Source organism: Buteo buteo, chromosome 7 (assembly GCF_964188355.1).
Source record: "Buteo buteo chromosome 7, bButBut1.hap1.1, whole genome shotgun sequence".
NCBI classification, from domain to species: Eukaryota; Metazoa; Chordata; class Aves; order Accipitriformes; family Accipitridae; genus Buteo; species Buteo buteo.
The window spans coordinates 18,524,873-18,546,687 of record NC_134177.1 but is presented as its reverse complement, the minus strand read 5'-3'; the positions used below and the strand labels follow the sequence as shown (position 1 = coordinate 18,546,687).

General features: G+C 37.0%; 1 protein-coding gene across 11 annotated transcripts in view; it reads right to left on the bottom strand.

Annotated features, from left to right (window-relative positions):
• Positions 1–6,998: 6,998 nt before the first annotated feature.
• Positions 6,999–21,815, bottom strand: part of TRIP12 (thyroid hormone receptor interactor 12) — an 81,622-nt gene continuing 66,805 nt past the window's right edge. For all 11 annotated transcript variants that reach the window (XM_075031787.1, XM_075031792.1, XM_075031793.1 and 8 more), the window contains 10 exons: positions 20,712–20,868; positions 19,363–19,461; positions 18,705–18,819; positions 18,169–18,323; positions 17,492–17,656; positions 16,118–16,282; positions 12,402–12,515; positions 10,590–10,684; positions 10,286–10,389; positions 6,999–9,202 (listed from right to left, as the gene is read on the bottom strand). In XM_075031787.1, the coding sequence (XP_074887888.1) occupies positions 9,006–9,202; positions 10,286–10,389; positions 10,590–10,684; positions 12,402–12,515; positions 16,118–16,282; positions 17,492–17,656; positions 18,169–18,323; positions 18,705–18,819; positions 19,363–19,461; positions 20,712–20,868 (1,366 nt within the window). In that variant the 3' untranslated portion in view covers positions 6,999–9,005. The remainder of the gene's footprint in view (positions 9,203–10,285; positions 10,390–10,589; positions 10,685–12,401; positions 12,516–16,117; positions 16,283–17,491; positions 17,657–18,168; positions 18,324–18,704; positions 18,820–19,362; positions 19,462–20,711; positions 20,869–21,815) is intronic.

Below are 21,815 nucleotides of genomic sequence, written 5' to 3'. Positions count from 1 at the left end.
ACATAGTTTTATATATTATTCTGATCTTTGCATTGATTCTGGTGTGAACATATGCATTTTCATGATTAAGAATCAAATAGGTAGGCCTCCTAAAGGAAGTAACAGAAAGAGCCATAATGTCTTTGATAAAAATATTTATATTGACAACTAAGTAACAGGAATTGCCTAGTTCCATCTGACAATTATTAAAAAGCTAAAATTATTGCTATTAATTTATTTCCCTTAGATAACAATCAAATTTAATAACTAATTTTTTTTCCTTTTCTCACAAAAGATTAAAAGTAAATCCCTGGCAGTTGGTAATTTTTTTCTCATATTTCCAGATTGGGTAACAGTCTGCGATACTCTACTTGCAACCACGTTCTGTTTAGTGCTGTACATAGAAAGGACAAAAAAAGCTCTCCACTATAAAAACCTTACCATTAAAGCACAAGAGAGGGCAAAGCCAGGCATTACAGAAATACAACACAGCACAAAGGACACAGTCAGACAGTATCAACCATCACAACAAGCCATAAGCATAGACGGCAATTGTCATTTATCATGATCATTTCTGCGGTAAACATTATGGCAAAGAAACTTTTTAAAGATTAATTTTAAGGTGTCTGAGGTAACCTGAGAATACGTACAGGTGTGCGATAAGGAACAGGAGAGGGAACAAAGGTGCTTTTATGGAGCATTGAAAGACAAGAACTTTATATTTACTGTGGTAGAGAAAAGGGAGCTATGAGATACACATGGAGAGAAGAGATGGTTGACAACAGCAAAGCAATAGACTAAAAGTGGTCTGCGTATCTGTCCTTTAAATGGGAATAAGCAAAGTTGTCTTTACTAGTAAAAAAATGAAAGCATAAACAAAAATGCCAGTTACATAATGGATATGATATATCCATTGAAAGATATATGTGGATAAGAGAGGACCTGTTAAGCAGAAAGCATCAGCACATTCAGATCCAGTATGGATGTAAGAATCTATTTTTGAGTTTGAGGCCAGACTGACAGGGAAGATGGTTGTATTTAAAAAAAAAAAGCTAAAGCTCTAAAGCCCTTGCAAGAATGATTAAAAGCATTATTTTGGACTTACAGATATTAAACATCTGGACATTGGTGGTGTTACATCAAGACCGGAATTTGGTCAGAAATAGTCTGATCCAGCACAGAGGAATAAAACCTTTAAATCATTAATATGAAGGTAGCAGTTGAACACGTTTGAATGCAAGATTGCTGAAAAAATAAGCTGTGAAAGGAGAAAAACAGGAAACCAAGAATGGGGACAGCAATTATAACATATAATGTATGTAGCAACAATAACAAGGATAACAGAAGATGAAAAGTAATGTATAGCTATATAAAGTTGGTACCGTACAGTCTCCCCCTATTTTATTACTAATACTGCTTCCACATTCAAGTTGAAAGATTTGTTGTAAAGCTGTCCACTCTGTCTACCTAATACAACTTCTCTTGTACATTACTTACACTCTTACTTTTCAGAGAGGTAAATATATCTAAGAGATCAATGCTGCTAGAGAAGAGGCAGATAGCTGCCGAGTTAGTGTCAGCCTCATTAGGTCATGAAGTCATATGTTCCTCCTATAACATGCTGTCTTTCTAGCTTTAACTCCCATCGTTGTTTTTTCACTGTCATTCCTAAGACAGGTGTTTTTCTATGAAACTGTATTAACAAAGATTGCTTGGTGCATCCATAAATACCTCTAACAAAATAATTGATACACAAAGTGAAATCCTACTTGATCTCAACTGATCAGTAGCTTCTTGCTACACATTTTTCTGTTTACACTGTTATGGACATGGAGGATCTATATCAACCCAAAATCAGGCAACCCACAGTTGTCAAAAACAATTTCAAATTTTACTGGCAGCTACAATGTACAATGGTCTCAAAAAAACGAGCATCTGATATCAAACTGCATCTTACTGTCTGTTCTTTTGCCCATACGTTTCATAGGATCAAGGCTAAATTAATCTGTTGTAAACGGCACAGCGAGCTTTCGGTAAAAAATGTATTTTGCAAGTACATATTACTAAAAATTTGCAAATACACAGTCAAGCACAAGGTTAATTATATAACATGATCATAAACATCTTGAGCATCACCATGGACATACACAGCACTGCTGTGGTCACTCATGTATGGGTACTCATTTTTCAAATTCCACTTGTGGGATAGGAGTAGAACTTTTTCCTGTCTTTTGCATTTCAAACTCCTAGTTCTACCTGATCTTTCAATTTTTAGGCAGTTTTCAGGATGTTGTTTTTGGTTAATACCTGTAAGAACTGCTCTTCCTAGAAAATCCTGTATGGAATTATGGCATCTCTCCATAATTGCTGTCAAATCACGTTAACTACTTACTCTGGAAGAAATTGCAAATGACCAGCCACCTGCTAGGACAGAGATGAACAAAGACATAACAGCTTTTCAATGCAGGTAAATGCCACTTCCCTCAATATTAAAAACAGGAATAAGGTGCCAGAAAAAACTTTTGAAAGTTGAAACCCTTTTAAGAAAAGTAGAAATAATTAAGGCCTGTAATTGTCAGTCAATTGAAATGGAGTTCTCTGAAGGGGAGATTACTCATAATCCACAGCTGTAATAAAGACCCTTGTCATTTCTATTCATTTTATTGGAAAATTTAGAAAACCTTTCTCTCTGCATATAAATTTCTCCCATTGAACTTATTTAAATTGATAGGACTGATGTAGCACAAAACAGCACCAGACTATTTAAGATGCATATCAACTTTTTGTGATTCTCAGTCATTAGTAAATGCCTGCATGCAGTTTTGATTTTAAATTCTACAGATAACTAATTTTAGAAATGCAACATGTTTTAGTAAAACAGATTTATCCAGTTGGGTCATGAAAAGCCCAGAGACCGCACAATCTGTTCCCTGGGGATATGAAGCAAAGGGGAATAATCCCTTCCCTGGATCTACCAGCTGCGCTCCTGTTAATGCAGCGCAGGATGCTGTTGCCTTCGTTGGCTCCCAGGGCACACTGCTGACCTGTGTTCAGCCCTTTTCAGCAGAGCTGCTCTCCAGCCAGTTTCTCCCTTTACCTCTCATTTCTGGTCTAGCAGAAGCAGCTGATACTGCTGGCCATAAATTGGAAATTACCAGTCTTAGAACTCAGTGTTACTAAAGATGGGCATAATTTTACTGTTTGATAACCATTTTAAAGCAGGTTTTTTTGAATAGCATTTATACTTTTATTGTTCCAGAACAAGGCTTGCTCCTTCACATACCAAGGAAATGTCAAAACTGTGGGAAACCTTTCCGAATTATTAGTAACATCAATACTTTCAGTAAATTAAGCACTCCAAGCTACAAAATGAAGGCATAAAGATTAAATACTGCCATTTGTTTGAGAAGCATAGCACAGACTATGGGAAATACTGGCTTCAGGAAAAAAATAATCAGGTAGGAAGTTTTCATTGTTTAGCCAATGCCTCAATGGTTTTGATACATAGAAGTAATAATCTGTGGAAAAAAAGGTTGGAAGAGGCTAGGAAATAAAGTGCCACCTCCTAGATTGGCTAACTATTTCTGGATCACTGCTTGCATCGCCTGCCTGCCGAAGAGGCTTCTGCATACAAGAAGTCCTAAGGACAGAAGAGCTGCAGACAGGCCTATATTTAGCCTAGAATACCTTGGATAGCAGCTAAAGGAAGACTAAAGCCATATACATGATATTTGCCCTAAATATTCTGTTTCCCATCATTTGTAGCTCAGGGGCCTCCTAAACCAGACAAAATTTCACTAAATTCTGGTTTTACTCCTGTGACCTATTTCACTAACTCACTACAAAGCATCAGTAAAGGTTGCTGTCTTCCCTGAAAGCATAGGTTTTACTTTGGTAAAGATCTATGAAATGTATCCTGATACTATCAGAAAAAGTTACACTAAATAGTCTCAAATATTAAACCTCATCCATTATATGAAACAGCCACAAGATGCCACAGGAATAAAGAACCAAACAATGGGAGGGCAGGCAAAGTGATGAAGCAGGAGTCCATAATGTCTAGCTCCCAAGTTAAATGCCACAAAAATATCATTGAATACAGTTAGCCATTTGCCACAATTTCTGCTGCTAATTTGTTGTAGTAGTTTTCCATACTAGGGCAAAAGTCTAAAAATCCCCTATTCTCCCTTCCCATAGGATCCCACCATCCAGGACAGTTAAAAGCAGGTAGCAGCCAAGAGTGGTCTACAGACAGCTCATGACATCTCCTATCTTTTCTCTCTACCTTTCCCTCAGTTGTATAGTTGGGAAATAATTTGGGAAATAACTGTAGAGATGGGATAACTGCTTCATTTTTAAATATCTCCATAGCATCAGCCTGCCTTGGCTTTCACTACATAAAAATATCTTGTGTTTAAGCTTACCTTTGCAAAGGGAAACCTCCTCCTTCCACCTCTCCCCTGTTCTCAGACAACAGGGTAGGGTGGTTGTTGTCTCACATTTTCCCGGAGGCTTATCTACCTCTGTCTTTAATAGGGTCTTACTGATAGCCACAGTCTAATACTAAAGGAGGGGGAACAGGACAGAGACAGACAGGACCAAAAAAAAAAAACCACCCCACCCCACCCCCAACACACTTGTTGCTTTACCCCAACATGCTGCTTACAGCTTGAACTGGGCAGCTTCCTTCTTAACTACAGGAAGATGTCACCAGAGTTAGGAATTTCCCCTCCCCCCCCCTTTTTTGGGGGGGGGAGGGGGGCGGGGCAGGGGAAGGGGAGGGCACACTTTCATCTCTGCTATTACTCCTTTTAGGGTGGTGTGGTTTTTTTGGTTTGGGTTTTTTTTGAGCTTGAGATTGTTCCCCCCCCCCCCTTTTTTTTTTCCCTTTTTCTTCTCTTTTTCCTCTTTGAACCAGGTTTCCAGAAGTTGCTGCCAAACTAATCTAGAACTATCAGGAACTTTCATCTAGTGCCTTGAAAATATTGGATATATCATCCCCATTTCCCCTCTGCTTAATTCTCCTGTTTACAGTTCAAGATTTCATGACTCCCCAGATACACACAGCAAAAGAAGAGACCCAAGACCTGTCCCTCCACCCCCAAAGCAGCTTGACATTGGATCAATACATGCATGTTTCAATCCCAGGAGACAAGGACCTAGTACTCCCCTAAAGGCATCTTCTACCCCAGCCCACTAAAGCAGTTACTCCTTGAACCATTCACTGTTAGTCACAGGCAGCAGAGCTAGGAAATTTGTTTATCTGCTGTATAAACGTGCATTAATGTTCTGTTAAAATGTGTGTAACAGTGCAGCTTATGCTGGTGCACTGGGGTGGAGGTGACAACTACTACTCTTGGAGCAACCAGCTACACTCATCTGAGAAAAGCTATTAAAAACACAATGCATTGGGAGAGATACAGCAAGTTGAGAGTGTGCAGCTGTGACATTCCTGCAAGATCACAGAAAGAGATCACATAGCTTCGAGGTTTTCCAGTTCAAGCTATCAAGAGACTGGGAAAGTAAAGTACAAGACAAACAAAACAAGCCCTGAAAGGGCTCAACTACCAGTAAGATTTTGCCTCACTTCCAAACTTATTCTCATCCATCTCAGCAAAGCTTTTTATTTTTCTCCATTCTGCCACCAGCTTTAGCTACAAAAAAGCATTTTCGCTTGGGGGAGGCACATTCACATTAAAAACAAAGCATTATCCCTGAAGTCAGGTAGACTAATGTCCTGTTAGAAAGCCCCCTGCAGAAGTACAGGCTTCTTAGATGATGGAAACTGGTATTATTCATTTGAAGACAGGCTGCTGAAGAGACAGGACAGGGCCCAGCAGCGGCCAGAAAAGAGGGCACAAGTGACACAGGCACTTGGAATTTCATCAGTCCCTGGCCTTAGGCACCCACTTTCTCAGCAGAGGAGAGCTCAGTAAGGGAAAGGAGATAGAGAAAACATATGGTTGAGGGGGAAAAGGAAGAAAAAAAAGAATCTAGGCAATTCAATTATGCAAGCAGTTTGCATAATTTGAATATCTGATTAAGTTTGGCAGTGGGCATGGGGATTTTACACACTTGGAATTAATTCTTGTACACCTTCCTACAGAATATGAAGAAGCACTACAACTTACTAATTCATGTCAGATGTGATACTACTTAAATGTTGCCTACACAAAAGATTTCTGTATAAAGCAAACATCTAACAAAAAAAACCCCAACAAATCACTGCACAAGTTCACAGTAGCAGCTATCAATGCTTGGATGGCACTTTTTTCCATGAATTATTTTTTGCTGCTCTTGTTAATTTAGAAGGACATGAAACTCATCCAAAATAGTTAACTGATGGCTGGTGTTCTCCAAAACCAGCTGAACTTACCATGTTAAAAAAAAGCCTCTACTTTCAAAAATAAGACTACTTTTTGTACCTTTTATTATACCTTATAAAGGTATACAAAGCAGTTCAGTACTAAGATGACTACACATTCTTCTGAGGGCTACATAGTCCTCAACAGGCATCCGCACACACCTATGATTGATTTTAGTGAGCTTTTCCCTTAATCCAAAGTTCCTGAATCCCTAATATCTTGCCCCACCCCTCCACTTCTTCTAAACTACTCTTAGACACTATATTTCTGTTTGTAGGAAAGTATTGCAGTCATGCAAACTGTGACTCTTCAATTTATTCTTATAATTTACTATCTTTACCTTTTAAGCCAGACTGCTCTTCTAATACACTAAAAGCTGCCCTTGGTAGGAAAAAAGAGTGTCACCCAGAAGGGTTTCATTCCCTTTTCAGGCCAACTACATCCTTATTCTGTGCTGAAAATGACAGCCAGCACAACAAAAATTGTCATCACAGGTATTTGGGTTTTTCCTTCCTTTTTAAACAGGCAACCAACAACTTATTTTCCCACTAAAACAGTTACATCAATGGCTATATATCAAATTTGAAAGCTCCTCAAAATTTCTAAGTCAATGAAAGCCAGATTCTAGAGGGAGACAACATGGGTAAAAAAATATCAATACACATGATATTTTAATACAAAATATTAGCTTTTTTCTTTTTTTTTACACAAGTCAGTTTTTTTAAAATATAGAACCTTAAAAAAATGAACAAATTGCTATCCACACACTATAAACACTTTTTTGTGCTCAGTTTGATCAAGTTAACAATTTAAACACCAGTCCATAGTTTAAACACTGCCTTGAAGTTTTATGAAAACTATGCCGCACTGTGCGCTACCATTATTATATGTACAGTGTGAAGCGCCTTCTTTCAGTTTTAATACGGTAGTAGAAACTGTTCAGTTATCAGGTTCTTTGTGCAAGGATTTCACATTCTACTCATGCTCATGACAGATCTGCATTACACTTCAGTGGCACTGGTATGAGCAACCACATGTAATTCTGTGAATGTTCACTGGAAGAATGTCCATTACATATTCTGGAAGTACAAGTTCTTCAGCTAGATAAAAGAAAACTTGTTAGTTTAGGGGAAACACTAGCCTGATTAGCCAGAATTTAACAATTTCTAAGCACTGAAATGAATTTTGATTTCTCAAAGTTGAATAAAAGTAATTAACTATCACATTTTCATAGAGATGAACTAATAGCAGGTACATCTCAGGAATATTTGTAATTGCCCGTTTTTTTAACCCATAGAAAGGAAAAAATTTCCCTCTAAGTTGGAGGTCTTAAAAGGTCTTGTTTTAGTAGTAAATCATCCACAAGTTGCAGGCTGTTAGCCAAGTAGATTTAGGATGATTTACTTGCATTACAGTAATTTACACAATTGAACTTTATGCATACAGTACAAAACTATGAACAAAAAGGTGAAGCAAACTTTTTTATTTATATTCAGGTAAAAACATTAACCTGATGGAGTAAATTATTGCAGATTTGAGAAATCAGCACATAAAACAGTTGGACAGAGCATTGCTTACAGGTGCTTTATCTGTGTCAAAAGACAAAGGCTGAACTGTTTGTTCCAAGCTAGCGCTGGCGGGGGGGGGGGGGGGGGGGGGGGGGGGCAGGGGGAGAAAAAACCTACAAAAGTAACCAGGAACTTAGATCAAGAACAAGAAAATTGTTTACTCAAACAGGGAATGAAACAACTAATTTGTCTTTTAAAAAACTTTACATCAATTCGAAATGCTCTGGCCTTACCACAATACACACTGGCCAGCCCAAGCTGTTGGACTTCAACTATATGAAAGAAATAATTCTTCCTTGCCTCTAGTAAGAGGCTTTTGCTGCCTGAATCACTGTGTAAACAGCTCTAGAGTGTCGACTGGTAAAGACTGTCGCCATTATATCCTACCACTACAGTAAAACTATGCTATAAGAAAGGTTCTACCTAGTTACAAAGGCTGAATTATATTGACAATATATATTTGATTTCAGTAAAATTTAAATTATCTTAATCAGAAAGAGGCATGGAGCAGTTAAATGCCCATGCTAACCAAAACATAACAATTGTTGAATGTTGCACACAAAAAGAACCAAGTGAATTGCACATCAGACAATACATGAGGATGGGTAAAATTAGAGGCAGGTGAGGGTACACAGAACTAGTCTACTAAACTAGATTCGTCAAATACATGGTGTATTTTAATTTCTGTACTTATGTACAAAAGTTGTCTTTGGAGGAAAAACTTTTAGCTAGATGGATACACACAGCCCAGTATTAAACTGCACAGCGACATTTATTGTTCCAGCCTGGAAAAACATCCCTTTTTAAATTTCACACAGCAAAGCAAGTTAAAAACTTCACTCATCAAATAAATGATAATTTAAACAAGAACTTGCTAAAGAAACCTTGTCACAACAACTTTTAGGGCCTGATCACTTTAAGTCCATAGGGGCCTTTAATGAATATCAACCAAGTGTCTTTGTTTATAATCTGCAAGCCGTTTTTCTACAACAAGAAGGCGTAACACGTTTCCTTGACTCAGGTGATATATTTAGAAAAGAATCATGAGTTTCTCTTTTGCTGTAACAGCCAGACATTGCATTTTTCATTGTGATCAGGAAAGATGGAATGACTGCTGCCCTTCTCTTGCAGCTATCAAGAGTTTTTCACGCATTATCTCAATAGTTGAATAGTCCGGCAATTTGAGATAGTTCACACAAGTCATTACTGAGGGTAAGAAATCATCTGGATTCTCTGTAGACTCAAATGTCTTGCGTACAATCGTCAACGGAGGATTCAAACTTCGAAAGCCTATTAATGAGAAAAGACATTCAGAATAAGGTTGTTCCTCTTGAAAACCCACAGTTAATACTGTAGACATCTAACAGTTACAGAAGCATGCATTGTCATAACTGACTAAATCTCCATTTTTAAAAGTTTAGAGTATGGCTTTATAAGGCCATGTAGCAAGCTGAAAAAATACCTAAAATCCTGTCTGTAGATTAGTTTTCCAAGATGAATAAAAAAAAAATAAGCTAGACATATCTACTTTTGTGTTCTGTATGTGTAAAAAACCTTATTCCAATCATAGTATTTTTAAGAGTTGGTTGGTTTTATACACATTTTCTCAGATTCTCAGAAATTATATGACTGTAGTATCTTTTTTTCACTCCAGCTAAGGTTTTTATACTCTTAACCCTCAATCCTGTCTGCACCATCTCTCCCTAAAACAACTCTAGAAAAAATTTCAAATGAAAAAAAAAAAATTAAAAAAAAAAATCACTCTTCCCCCCAGAGAACATAAGTAATGGAAGAGATGCATAAATTCTGTTTTTACTTGCAAAGCATTCAGCTGAGAATACGGTAAAATGTGTATTCTATAATGGGCCCTAGCAAAGACAGCAAATTCCTCAGTTTTCCTCACTGCTTCTCATCTAAATTCTGAAATCCAAAAAGGGAAACAATTAAAGTTTATCACTTTAACAAAGAAGTATTGTCTCCTTTCTAGAAAAGAGATTATTGTTTCCAGGTAGCAATGCAACATTTTGTTGTTGTCATAACTGAATGCACCTCTAGCCAAGGAATACAGTATTAAGGGGTTTCAGTTTTGTTTAAATTTTGAACTATTTTTTGTCCTCCGATAGGTTATCTGGTAACATAAAATAAACCTGGAGATGGTCAATTAAATGAAGTGTCATGAGAGTATCTCAAAGTTTATGAGAATTCTACCTGAAGTCTACCCAGGCACTTCTGAAACTGGAAATGTCAAACAGGTATGAACCTCTAAAACACACAGTTAAGTAATTCTTTCCTATACTGAAATAATCCACTTATTCTGAAATGCATTAATAATACTGATTTAATATAGAGCAATATGTAATAAACAAAACCTACCTCCTACAGGCAGTCTGGGGCTACCTGTCACAAACTGAAGAAACAGTCTTTGCTGCTCACTATCAAAGCTACTTAGAATTTCAAAGAGATACTTCACTGCTCGACTAAGGAGGGGAAAAAAAGCAAGCTATTATTATTTTGTTTAAATAATTGCATCAGATTCATATTCAGTGCAGTATGAATATTTTCAAATAAATTTCATATAATTCCTTTAGCTTGAATAACAGTATATCAAGATTATTTAAATACGTATTTTCTAGTGCCAATACTTATTTATTTTTTAACAAGACCAACACCGTATTACCTGTCATGTGTATAACCGTGATCTGGCCTGCAACATTCCATTAAAGTCTTTGCATCCCAAGTGTCCGTTTTACTGCCGCACAAGAGCTGCTCCAACTATAAAATTGAAAAACAAGGAAGTAAGTTTTTCCATTTAGAACTTGAGGCAGAACGAGTACTGTCCCTTCTAGCTACTATTATAGCATTCTACTTTCTGGAATGGCTTGCTGCAGAACAACCTCAATCATCCCAAGCAATCCTTCCAAATTCTTGAATGCAATAGCTTCATCCCAGTGATAGCCTCATTTGGTGAATTTGCTTTTGCATGCAATACACTACCACAGGAGATGCTGAATGCATCTCTTGGAACAGAGACAGTCTTAAGCAATTTACACTGGAGAACCAGAAATGCCTTAGCTTTTTGGAAATCTTAAATTTTTAAAGAAATCTAGGGGAATTGGAAGAATAGAGTGTTTACACTTGCTTTTTAGAATTCTGAGCTCTTCTTTGAAATTAAAAAAAATAAAATCAATCGTTAGACAGAGATGGATCTATCAGGTAGCAGTTTTGTACTTAAATTATTTTGCCTGTTGTTTCTATACACTTGGGCAAGCAGAGATTACAGGCTACAGCCAAAACATTAAAAGCTTCTACAGACATCCTTCTAGGATACACAAGGAGTTGTAAAGTCCCAGTCTCAATAAAACCAGAGGTTTGACACACCTAGGTGTTCTGTTCATGCACAAAAAAATTTTACAAGTTCTTTATAATAGTTTAGGAATGGTTTGTAAAAAGGTTCAAATGTCTGGATACCTATCAGCAACAGAACAAAAGATCACACATGTATATTCTACCAAGGAAAAGATATATCTCACACTACTCATACAGCTTAATTTTGATCAACTGTATTAGTAGATTAGCAACCGACTAGTGTCCGTGTTTTAAAATTTCCAAGCAGAAGCAAGCATCAAACCATGCCAAACAACAACAAGGCAGAGCAGCATCACATGTACCACAAAATGGAGAAATTTGGGTAAAACACCGGGGCAAACTAGCCTTAAATTTGTTGCAGAAAAAAAGGTGGTGGTACTCTTTGAAAGTAGTACCAACAGAGAGACATGAAGAAGAATCGCTATGAGCAGTTACATGTTTCAGCTTTAAGAGACTCTCACACTGTAAAGCACCAAGAACAAAAGAGTAACACAAAAGCTTGGCTGACACACTGCTTCAGAGTGTGCTTAACATTTCTTCATGAAGTCAAAGTTGTAAGTTTATGAAGGTAAACAAACCCTTCAAAGCACAGTCTTCAAATAAATGCCCTAGAGGCAGAGTAATAAAACATTCTCTCTTCTAGTCCAGATAGCCATAATTGTGTCTCAATTGAGTCTGCCGCTTAAGAGCGTAAGAATTTTACAAGGAAATTGATACGGTGGGTGGTAAGAACAAGGCAAGACCACCTAGCCTTATTCTTTACCCCTTCATCTGAATCTCCTCTTACTGTTGAAAGCTTTGTTAATGAGCTATCTACTTTTTCAATAGAACATCCAGGTAGCATCCACATCTATATCTACAGCTATTAAAAGGTACTGCAACACAAGGAATTAATTGAAGTATCCATACCAATATAGAGAGCCTGCATACGTAAACTTAAGCACTTTTCTCAGAAAAGCTGGATGAAGTATGCAATATAAAGAACACCAAGTCTTCCAAACGTACATCAGAAACGTAATCAGACTCTCACAAATGCACTGCATCCAGTGCACACCTAGGTTCAGACTGTCCATACATGCAGATGTAAGGTTATAAAAGCATCAGTAAAAACACATTTACCAACCTCCTCAGGATAGAAGTACTGGAGATGGCTGAGGGGGAAGACTGATTCAAATCCGTCTCTGAATGAGTCAAACTGTCTGGCAACACCTTCATTTAGTGCCCAGAATATAACCAGCTGCAGGGAAGGGGAAAAAAAAAAGTCATTTGAACAAAGGAAGCATGGAATGATCACTCCTGTACAAAAGACTACAACTGCAGAAAAAGACCCTACAGAAGCCTAGCCATATGCTCACTATAGTTGTGGCAGAGTTTGAACTTTGATTCATGGAGCTGCTTGACAGCATTGCCTCATTCTGGCTTAATCCATAAGCTCATATTACTGCAATGCAACAGACAGAATTTGTTGGGGTTTTTCTTTACAGCTTTCTCATGTGGTCTGCTCTTGCAAATTCACAAAGTCATTTGAGTTCCAACAACCCTATGTTTAGAATACCCTAATACACAACTCATGCAGAATTTAAACACCTTATTTGCCTTTATTTTTGATAAAACAAGCTTAATACATGGAATTCAAAATAGCTGGTTAAACTGAACCTATTTAACAAAACATTTTAAAACAAAGCTTAACATTTATTAGATATTTTTAGAAGCCTAACCTAGATGTTCTCTCTGTACACTGATATCCATTTAAAGTTCAGCAACTGAAACAGAAATCCTTAGGGTATCACTGGCAGTATTATATTAGTTTCCCCCATGGAAACATATGGGTCCCTTTTCTAATATATAGTTACAAAACATAACTTTAGTCTTCTTGTTATATTAAACTACTTAATATAACAAGAGAATACATGGGAAAAATACATCGGGGAAAAAAGAAATAATTTCCTTTCATGTTACTGGGATTTGGTTAAGAATCATAAGGCAAAAGACAGTAAGACAGTAGCCTAGGCTTTTTGTGTGTGTTTTTTGTTTTGGTTTGGTATCTGCAGTTACCCCCTCAGGACTAAATTCACCTTCCAAAGTGGACAGCACATACTGAAACAATAATCACTGGGAAGAGGGAAAGGGACATGACACAAACAAGACCAAATTCCTTTTAAGTCTCCTGTAGCCAGTATTTCTCCACTAAAGCAATATATTATACATGGCAGATTGCATGCCAAGTTCAGATTCTTTTGTCAGTTAGTGCTTCTGATCATTACACTTGCCTTGGATACCCTCAATTCTAGCAGGAAATGAAGGCTGGTTATAAAAAATGTGTTGTCAACACACAGCTACTGGTTTTTAAATGTGTTAAGAGCTCTGACCTGGAATGCTGAGAAAGGCTTGAAAGACATCTAAGGATGCATCTGAATATGATTAAAAACCTCACTGATACTGATGGACTCCTGAAGCAAGTATTTAACCCTGTCCCAATAATTGAAGAGTTACTTGGTCCAGAAAGTTCTCAGATACAAAAGCCTATTGGGATCTGTTGATAAGCTTTCCCTATAAAAGAGTCAGGCATTGATTTCAGGTAAGAGGCATGCTCCTACTTTCACACATCAGGTTGTAATACTGAAGAGGAAGCCAATAACCACCAGCAGCACAGAAGGCTGTTCTATTGTGTTCTATAACAGAATATTCTATAGCTATTCTAACAGCAGAGTTGCTTACTTAGAATTGTGATTACTTTTTATGACCAGGGATGTGTGCCAAAATTACACTGCACTGTGTTCCTGTGGATTCAAAGAGGACATCAAATTGCTAGGCAAAAAACTGCACTCCACAAACTTTTTGTCCACAAACCTAGAACAAGCAAGTTGGCCTCTTTCTCTATAGTATAGGGCAGAATGAAGGTCGCGGGAGGGGGGACAGGAGAGAGAATAAAGTCTTTCACTATACTTGTAGCTCAAATAGTTCAACTTCCTGATAAAAGGTAGCTCCTGTGGGGGTAGAATGACATGACTGCAGGAGAGGCATGAGCAGTAACAGTAGGATATTCTAGCTTTATAAACTACTTTGAATGGTAATACACACACAAAATTTTAATGAAAATGCCATTTTCAAGAGCAGGGCAGCTGACCCACAGGAGCTGTACAGGCTAGCTGATAACTTAAATACACTGTTTCTAAATTGCAATTCATCATACTTGTGATACAAAGGACACTGATTTTCTTGCTGAAATCTTTATTTCCTTCACATCAAGTCTGTAATGCTAATCACTGGTATCTAGTTTAAAATCTCCTCTATAAGGCAGGAATATAAAGACAAGGATAGAAAAACTGCACAGGTGTCCCTTAAAGAAAATAGTCCTAAAAGCTGTTTAGAAAGAAGCAGAGAGCAAGCTTTCTGTAGTCATCTGCTTTTCCTTTACAACACCAGAGACGTGCAATAGGACAACTACAGGCCATCCAAGACGTCTGTCTGCAAGCCTTCCTCAGCATATCAGATATCTGATACGAGTTACCTAGAACAAAAAAAAATCTGACTGCAAACTGTACAAAAATCAGACTTGAAAGCAACCTTGCTCAGCTTTCCTCAGTAAATAGGGAGTGCAAATGCTGTTTCTAACAAACTATGGTTGTTGGCATAGGCCATCTGTAAGTCTACAAACAGCTTTATATCCAAACATGTTTAATTTTGCAAGTGATTCTTAGCAGAACTTGCTTTCAATAAAGCTAGGAGAACTGGATACATGCATAATAGCTTGAATCTGGAAGATGAACAGCAACTGCTCAATATTCAGTTGTAACAATTATGGAATAACTTTGCAAAGTTCTCAGTTGATATCCAGGAGCTTATATGTCCCTTACTGAATCATTTCTACCAAAACATCAGATATATGTTTCTTATCAGTGCTTGAAAAATTTTAACAGTCCTCAGAGCGAACATGGCAGCAGACTAACCCGTCAGAAAATGCATTATTTAGGAATTGGAATAATGGCTTTTTCATGATGCAATCATTCTTAACCTCCATCCCACTTATGACTTCATGTGATAATATTGCATTCTTCCTGCCTTTCCTCATCTCTTCTCCAGGCTGTTTTTAACCTATTCCCTTTAATGCTTTCTTATGCAGAAACAATTTCTTACCTTTGTTCAGCAGTATCACCCTTTTGTTTTTCTAGGTTTTATGTCCCTTCTGACATGGGAATAAATCAATATGCAGGTGTACTGTCAACTTGCTATGGCACTGTTTTGTTATCTGTTTTGGGGGGGTGGAGAGGGAAGGGGGTGTTTGTGTTGTTTTGTTTTGTTGGGGGTTTTTTTTGTTTTGGTTTGGTTTTTTTTTTTTACACTACTGCTCTAATTTTGATTCCCAAATGAACTGATATTTTCTTAAGTCTGACTCCAAAAAAAATTACACTATTATTATAGCAGTTCAAAGCCCACTGAAGCGTGGGTAGGAGGTACTAAATCACTATTGCAAATAAATTCATTATCATACCCAGATGTGGGAACTTGTTAAAAGATTCTGAAAAGTCCACAGCTCAAACTACTCCACTTCCTACAACAATTTTTATCCAAAAAACCACACTTCTGATTACTTTATTATGTATAAAACATACAAATAGTACTTTTTTGTACTATAAAATTTTCCAGTCAGGTGCACTAACTAGGATTCAAACAGTTTTTCTGTAGTAATAAACTAGTACAGAAGAGAAGCAATCAATAGGAAAGTTATTGCTGTACCCAGTTCATGAGAATGAACTGAAATATATATGGAAACAAACTACTTGGGAGCAAGCTGAGGAAGAATAAAGAAGTTTTAGTCCTAGCTTTGATTTTACGTACTCTGAGATACTCCTCTAAATTGTGGATGGTGACTGGTGTATCTTTTCCCCCTTTTTTCAGTTCTATATTAGGAAACCCAGGAAGTGTGAAGTCCAGCCCTAGGTCTTCCACTGAGCAGCCATTCATAGTCAGAGCCTCCAATGCATACTGTAGACTTTCTTTGGTCTAAAAAATTGGAAGTGAAAACCAGTGAGAACAATTAATTCACATTAACTTATCCAAAAGTTACAACTTCTAAAGCAGTTTTGACAAACATTTCTATAAGAATATTACTATTAATACTGTTACAGCACTCCTTGCCTTCCTTCCATATTTTTCATACATAACAGTAAACCAAGACAAGCCAAATAAACTAACTTAATGGACAAACTTGAAAGAACTTAACAGTACACTTTTTTCTAGAAATTTTGGAATTACTTTTAACTTCTTGCATATTATATATTTAGAAAATACTAGTGCAAGAGAAGATGTGTAATATGCTAAGGCTGTTAAGCTGTGTTTTTTCCTTAGAATACTTAATAGCATTCATACTGACATTTTTCAGCTTTCATCCACCAGGTTTCAGGTTTTTCAAACTCTTGTTGGGAAATTAAAAGCAGTGATCAAGGAGAGAGAGTGAGACAGTCAGGTGAAGAGAAACAAAGGCCCACAAGCTTGCAATAACTTCACTAGTAACAAAGCACATGTACTGACTATAAATCAGGTTATTACCACCTACCTTCTATTAACATTGGATGCTAGAAAGAGCATGCATGCCAAAGACCTTTTATCACTACCTCACAACAGTGAATGGTACTATTTTCAGCTAAGAGTGGATAACTTTGAAAAATTAAGACTTTTCTGCATCTATGAAACAACCTGTACGCTCACGTATGAAGCCAGTTTACACCAGTTCTGCCTAAAGCTCTTCAGTGGGGGAGGAAAAAAACCCCACAAAAGGCACTTCAAGAAAACCTGAAAGTTTGACTAAACCAACCAATAAAAAAGCCAAGCCTTTTGAATGTTCAAAAATCAAGGATAGATATTTTTTCCTCCATTAAATTCGGTTAGCCTTTTCAAAGTGAACCAAAAAGAGAGGTTACCTTAGGCAAACATCTGGCAGTTTTAGCCATTTCTAGCCTGTGTTTAATCATACAGAAGAATCCCATAATAAATTTCTAATGTTAGTCTACATTACAAAAAGACCATGTTATAATTACTAGCCACTGATTTAATAACATTAAAACTATTCCTTTTATTAGAATGAAGTCATTATCACTAGTATCACTATCACCATCAGTATTAAGCACTACCATACAGTCTCAGTTATGGCTACTTCATAAAATCCAAACATATGTGAAGATGCACTCTTCCAGTTTAGGGTTGCTTTCCCACCTGTGTTTTGTCCTGTTCAAGTCTTTTCTTTTGTCTTACAATATCTTCAAGGTGATATATTGATTTGGCTACTACTGGATCAATACTGAACAAGTCATGCGATGTCAAGGAAGTTTCCTGTCGTAGCATCCATTTATAAAAAGGAAGTCCAAGAGGAAGGTCCACCTGGAAATCAAAACATTTTTTAGTATTGAACTGTCCTCCAAAACTGTATCTTTTGCTATTTTATCTTGACTAGATCTAGAATACTATTTACTAAGTCTCAGTTCTGCCGCACACCAAAACACCGTGTCTGAGTGTTTTTACCTGAGAAATTTACAGTGGAGAAAAACAACTGACTGCCTAGTGCATATACATTAGAGCAATCAGCAAGCTAGCAGCTGGAATAATAATGAACCCAAAATGATCTTGAAAGACTGGAAAGAGATTGCAACACATGGCAGTCAATGGCTTTTCCTTTTTTCACTATGGTCTCAAAAGCCACTGTAAAGATCTTCAACATACACTACCCTTTACCCCCTCAAACGTTCAGCTGCATCCCTCTCCCCCCACCCCACCCAAACTGCTAGAACTGAAAATAATTCCATGCAACTCTTAATGCTATTTTTTCCCCAACACAGTCAGAACTAGAATTTTCATTTAACCCTTCAGAATCACATTTTCCATTTTATTCTCACCAATCTAAAATCCATGATTGCCTTGGCCATTAGTTTTCCCAGAAAGCGGAACTTCATTTTAACTTTTGCAATGTGAGCTGGCTTGGCTGTTCTACCAAAAGGAAGTGCAAAAAGGCCTTGAAGGTTATGGATGTACTTGGTACCTTCCTGGCTTCCTGTTGAGGAAAAAAGAAAAAAAAGTTCAATACATACACTGCTAGTTTCATTCCAGATGCAAGTCTGAAAGCAGCTATCAGATAACCATAACCTAAAGCTTGTTATAAAATTACCCCCCCCCCAAAAAAAAACCCAAAACACACACCACACACAAACAAAAAACCCCAAACAAAAAAAAAAAACAACAAAAAACCCAAACCCCCAAAAAACAACCCACCCACAAAAAAAAAAAACCTCAAAAATTATCACACACTATCATGAAGCACATTATCTGACCACAAACTGAGGTGCTCTTTCAAAGCCATTCACATAATTAAAGTCAACTTAGAATCAATTCAATACTAGATCAATATTGATAGTTTAGGTAGTAAAACATTTACCTTTTGGATTGGCTAAAGTCACTTCTTCTCCCCTCCAAAGGCCTAAGTCTGCTCTCTGTAGTTCCTGAGATACAAGTGCATAGAACTCTAGCGTGGGGCCTAGGCCTGTGCCAACCTTCAGGGGGAGGGAGGGTGCGGGGAGAGGAAGGGGAATGAGATAAATAAATAAATGAGTCCATTAGGTCAGTTTGAATATCAAAATCTTTACTTAAGTCTGAGAAATATAGTACACTATTGGCTATAAGGAAGCCTGCATTGCAAAAAGCATCTAGAGAACCTAGCTACACCAACTTTTACAATACGACTGAAACAGTTTAGAAAGACCACATATCAGAGGGAATAATAGTGGAATAAAAGTATTAACCACCTAATGATCATATTATAGAGGAAACACACACAGCTGTTTGCTTAGAGTTAGGAGAAAAGTGTGCTCTGTAGAATAAGGCTGATTATGAAATTTAGTATATCAGAAGAGAGTTTCTCCTATCAACTAAAACTCACAACCAAGTGGATTAGGGATAATTAATAGATAAAATTTTGTGGCACCAGCAATGGGAAGGACCAAAAGTCTGACCAAGTCATTCTAGGAAAGCTGTAGCTTTTTTGTATTAATCTTCAATAAAAAGGGGTTAAATTAGACTGCATTGATATTACTTACTTCATTCTCATACTGGATTTCCAACATGGCTCTTGAACTGCCTAGATCCTGCATCACAGATTCTGCCTGTTTCAACAGCTCATCTCTGTTCACAGTGCGCTACACATTAGAGAAGTTTTAAGTAGTGAAATTATGTCTGTAAGTCCCAGCTCCCAAGGCAGTTACAACAGGAAAAAAATTAGTTATGCAATTTTTTCCACCCCATGCTAATAGTTTCACAGTTTAACAATTTGTAAGCTTATACTTTGATAAAATAATTCTTGCTTCTATATGAAAACTGACTAGAATTAAAGCGTTCAATATAAAATAAAAAAACCAATGCCTTACATTTGTATAGTATCAGTACGTCAGTATAACTAATAGGTACTGGTCTTGCCAAGAATCTGGCAGTAAGACTATAATGTAGCAGAGAAGTGTTGTCACATGATGCTACATACCTTAAACTAATATATGGAGAAGAAAACACAGACTAAAGATGCCGAAATCCAGCAACCTAAAGGAATAATCTTATACCCTGCCCTTGCAGATTCTCTATTAAGGAAAGCAGCAAGTTTAAAAAAACAAACAAAAAAAACCCCACACACACAAAAAAAACCCCAAAACAAACACCCCCCCCCCCACAACCCACAAACAACCAACAAATGCAAAACAAAGAAAACCTACAACCACACCCACCCAGCCCCAGCACTGGGATTCCTACATGTTGGAAGCTATATTCTAGCTGAACTAGATTCTCATGTTTCTTGTGTTTTTTCCCCAGAGATATTCAAGACCATATGGCAGATTTACACCATACAGGAGACCTTAGTTTAAGATAACATCTCTGCAGACTCAAGGCAGACACCCAAGACTCCCTCAATTTAAAAGTCACAGCTTAGTTTTATTATGTTGTGACAGGAGGTTTAATATTCTCCCAGAATACAAGGACAATGTTTTTGTTTATTCAGGTAACATTTAAGGGTCTAAATCCTATTGCTTCTGAAATTCTACATAAAGCAAAATGGAGGTTTACAAGCTAATATATGGAAACAACACTAATGTAACCTAAAAGTTAAAGTTCACTCTTGGAGTATAGTTTCAGAAATTATGTGAAGATGACAATTCAAAAGGAAGCAGGATGTGAGGAAGTGTAGCATATGCTAGCCCCTTCTGCCACCTAGTGGCAGACACCTAGAAGACATTGTGCTTTCTACTCGGAGGCTTTTAAATTAATAAAAACAAACCTCACCTTCATCAGTATACTACAAAACCCGAAGTTTTACAAGTACATCTTGCTCACAATGATATTCTTAAAGACGATATGAAAATAAACAGATCATTCATTCTATTTTTAAATAAAATATACCTACTTTTTTCCTGTCCAGTCGCGGTGCCACTCTGCTATCCTGAGAATCTGATTGATTGATTTCTGGATTAGTATCCAGTAGTCTCTGCATGGCTCGATCACGATCAAAAGCAGTAACATAAAACAGCATTTGACGTGTATCAAATGGAAAGAAAAACGGGCTGTAAAGAGCATTGGATTAGTCAGCTGGTTCCAACTGGCATCTATGACTATAGTTTAGTTTAAAACACGATAGAAAGGTAGTACGCCTGAAATTGGTGCTTTATTAAACACTGTGGTGAAAGCAGCCTCCAAACGAAGCCTTCCAGAACACACTTTTAGTTAAAATGCTTAAGAGCAAGATTCTAGAAACAGAATTTAATATAAGAAGGAACCACGAAAAATGCCAGAAAATTTTAACTCTTCCAGAAAAATAACTCAAAATACTTGAATGCCTTGGCTATGCAAAGTTTATATCAGAAAATAAATATTATTTTACTTGTGCACACCTGGTTTACAATTAGTAAATCTAACTTAGATCAAAGATTTTAAGAAGGTGGCTCAACCTCCCATGGTAGGGGAGGTTGGGCGAGGGGGGTAGAACCTGCCTACGCAGCAGCACCAGCATTCTACCTTCCACCATTTTCAAAAAGCACTTCAACTAGTCTGTGAAAGACTACCAGAGAAACTTATTTTAATTTATCAGTTCTACTATTCTTGAAGGCATGTGCACATTAACACTGTAGTCCTCCACTGACATTTAAGTGAAAAGGCACTTTTACAGAACAAATACAGCTACAGATGTTTGTATAATATGCATTCATACTCATTTGTTATCTAGAATGTTTATGAAGAAATTTAGAGACCTTATTTTAAAAATGAAAAACCAAGTAGTTTCTCTAGAGTACGTATTTCCAGTCAATTGTCACCAACGTTTCTTTAATTAACGTGCTTGAAAAACCCAAAACATCAACTCTGGTTTCTCATTGTTTCAAGTACAAGAGTTTTAAAGCTTACACTGTGTATCAACATACTACAAAGTACTATGAATATAGCTTTATTAAAATTATTTATAATATTTTTCAGTAATTATAGAGATATTTTTTCTTTGTGCTATATTGAATATGCT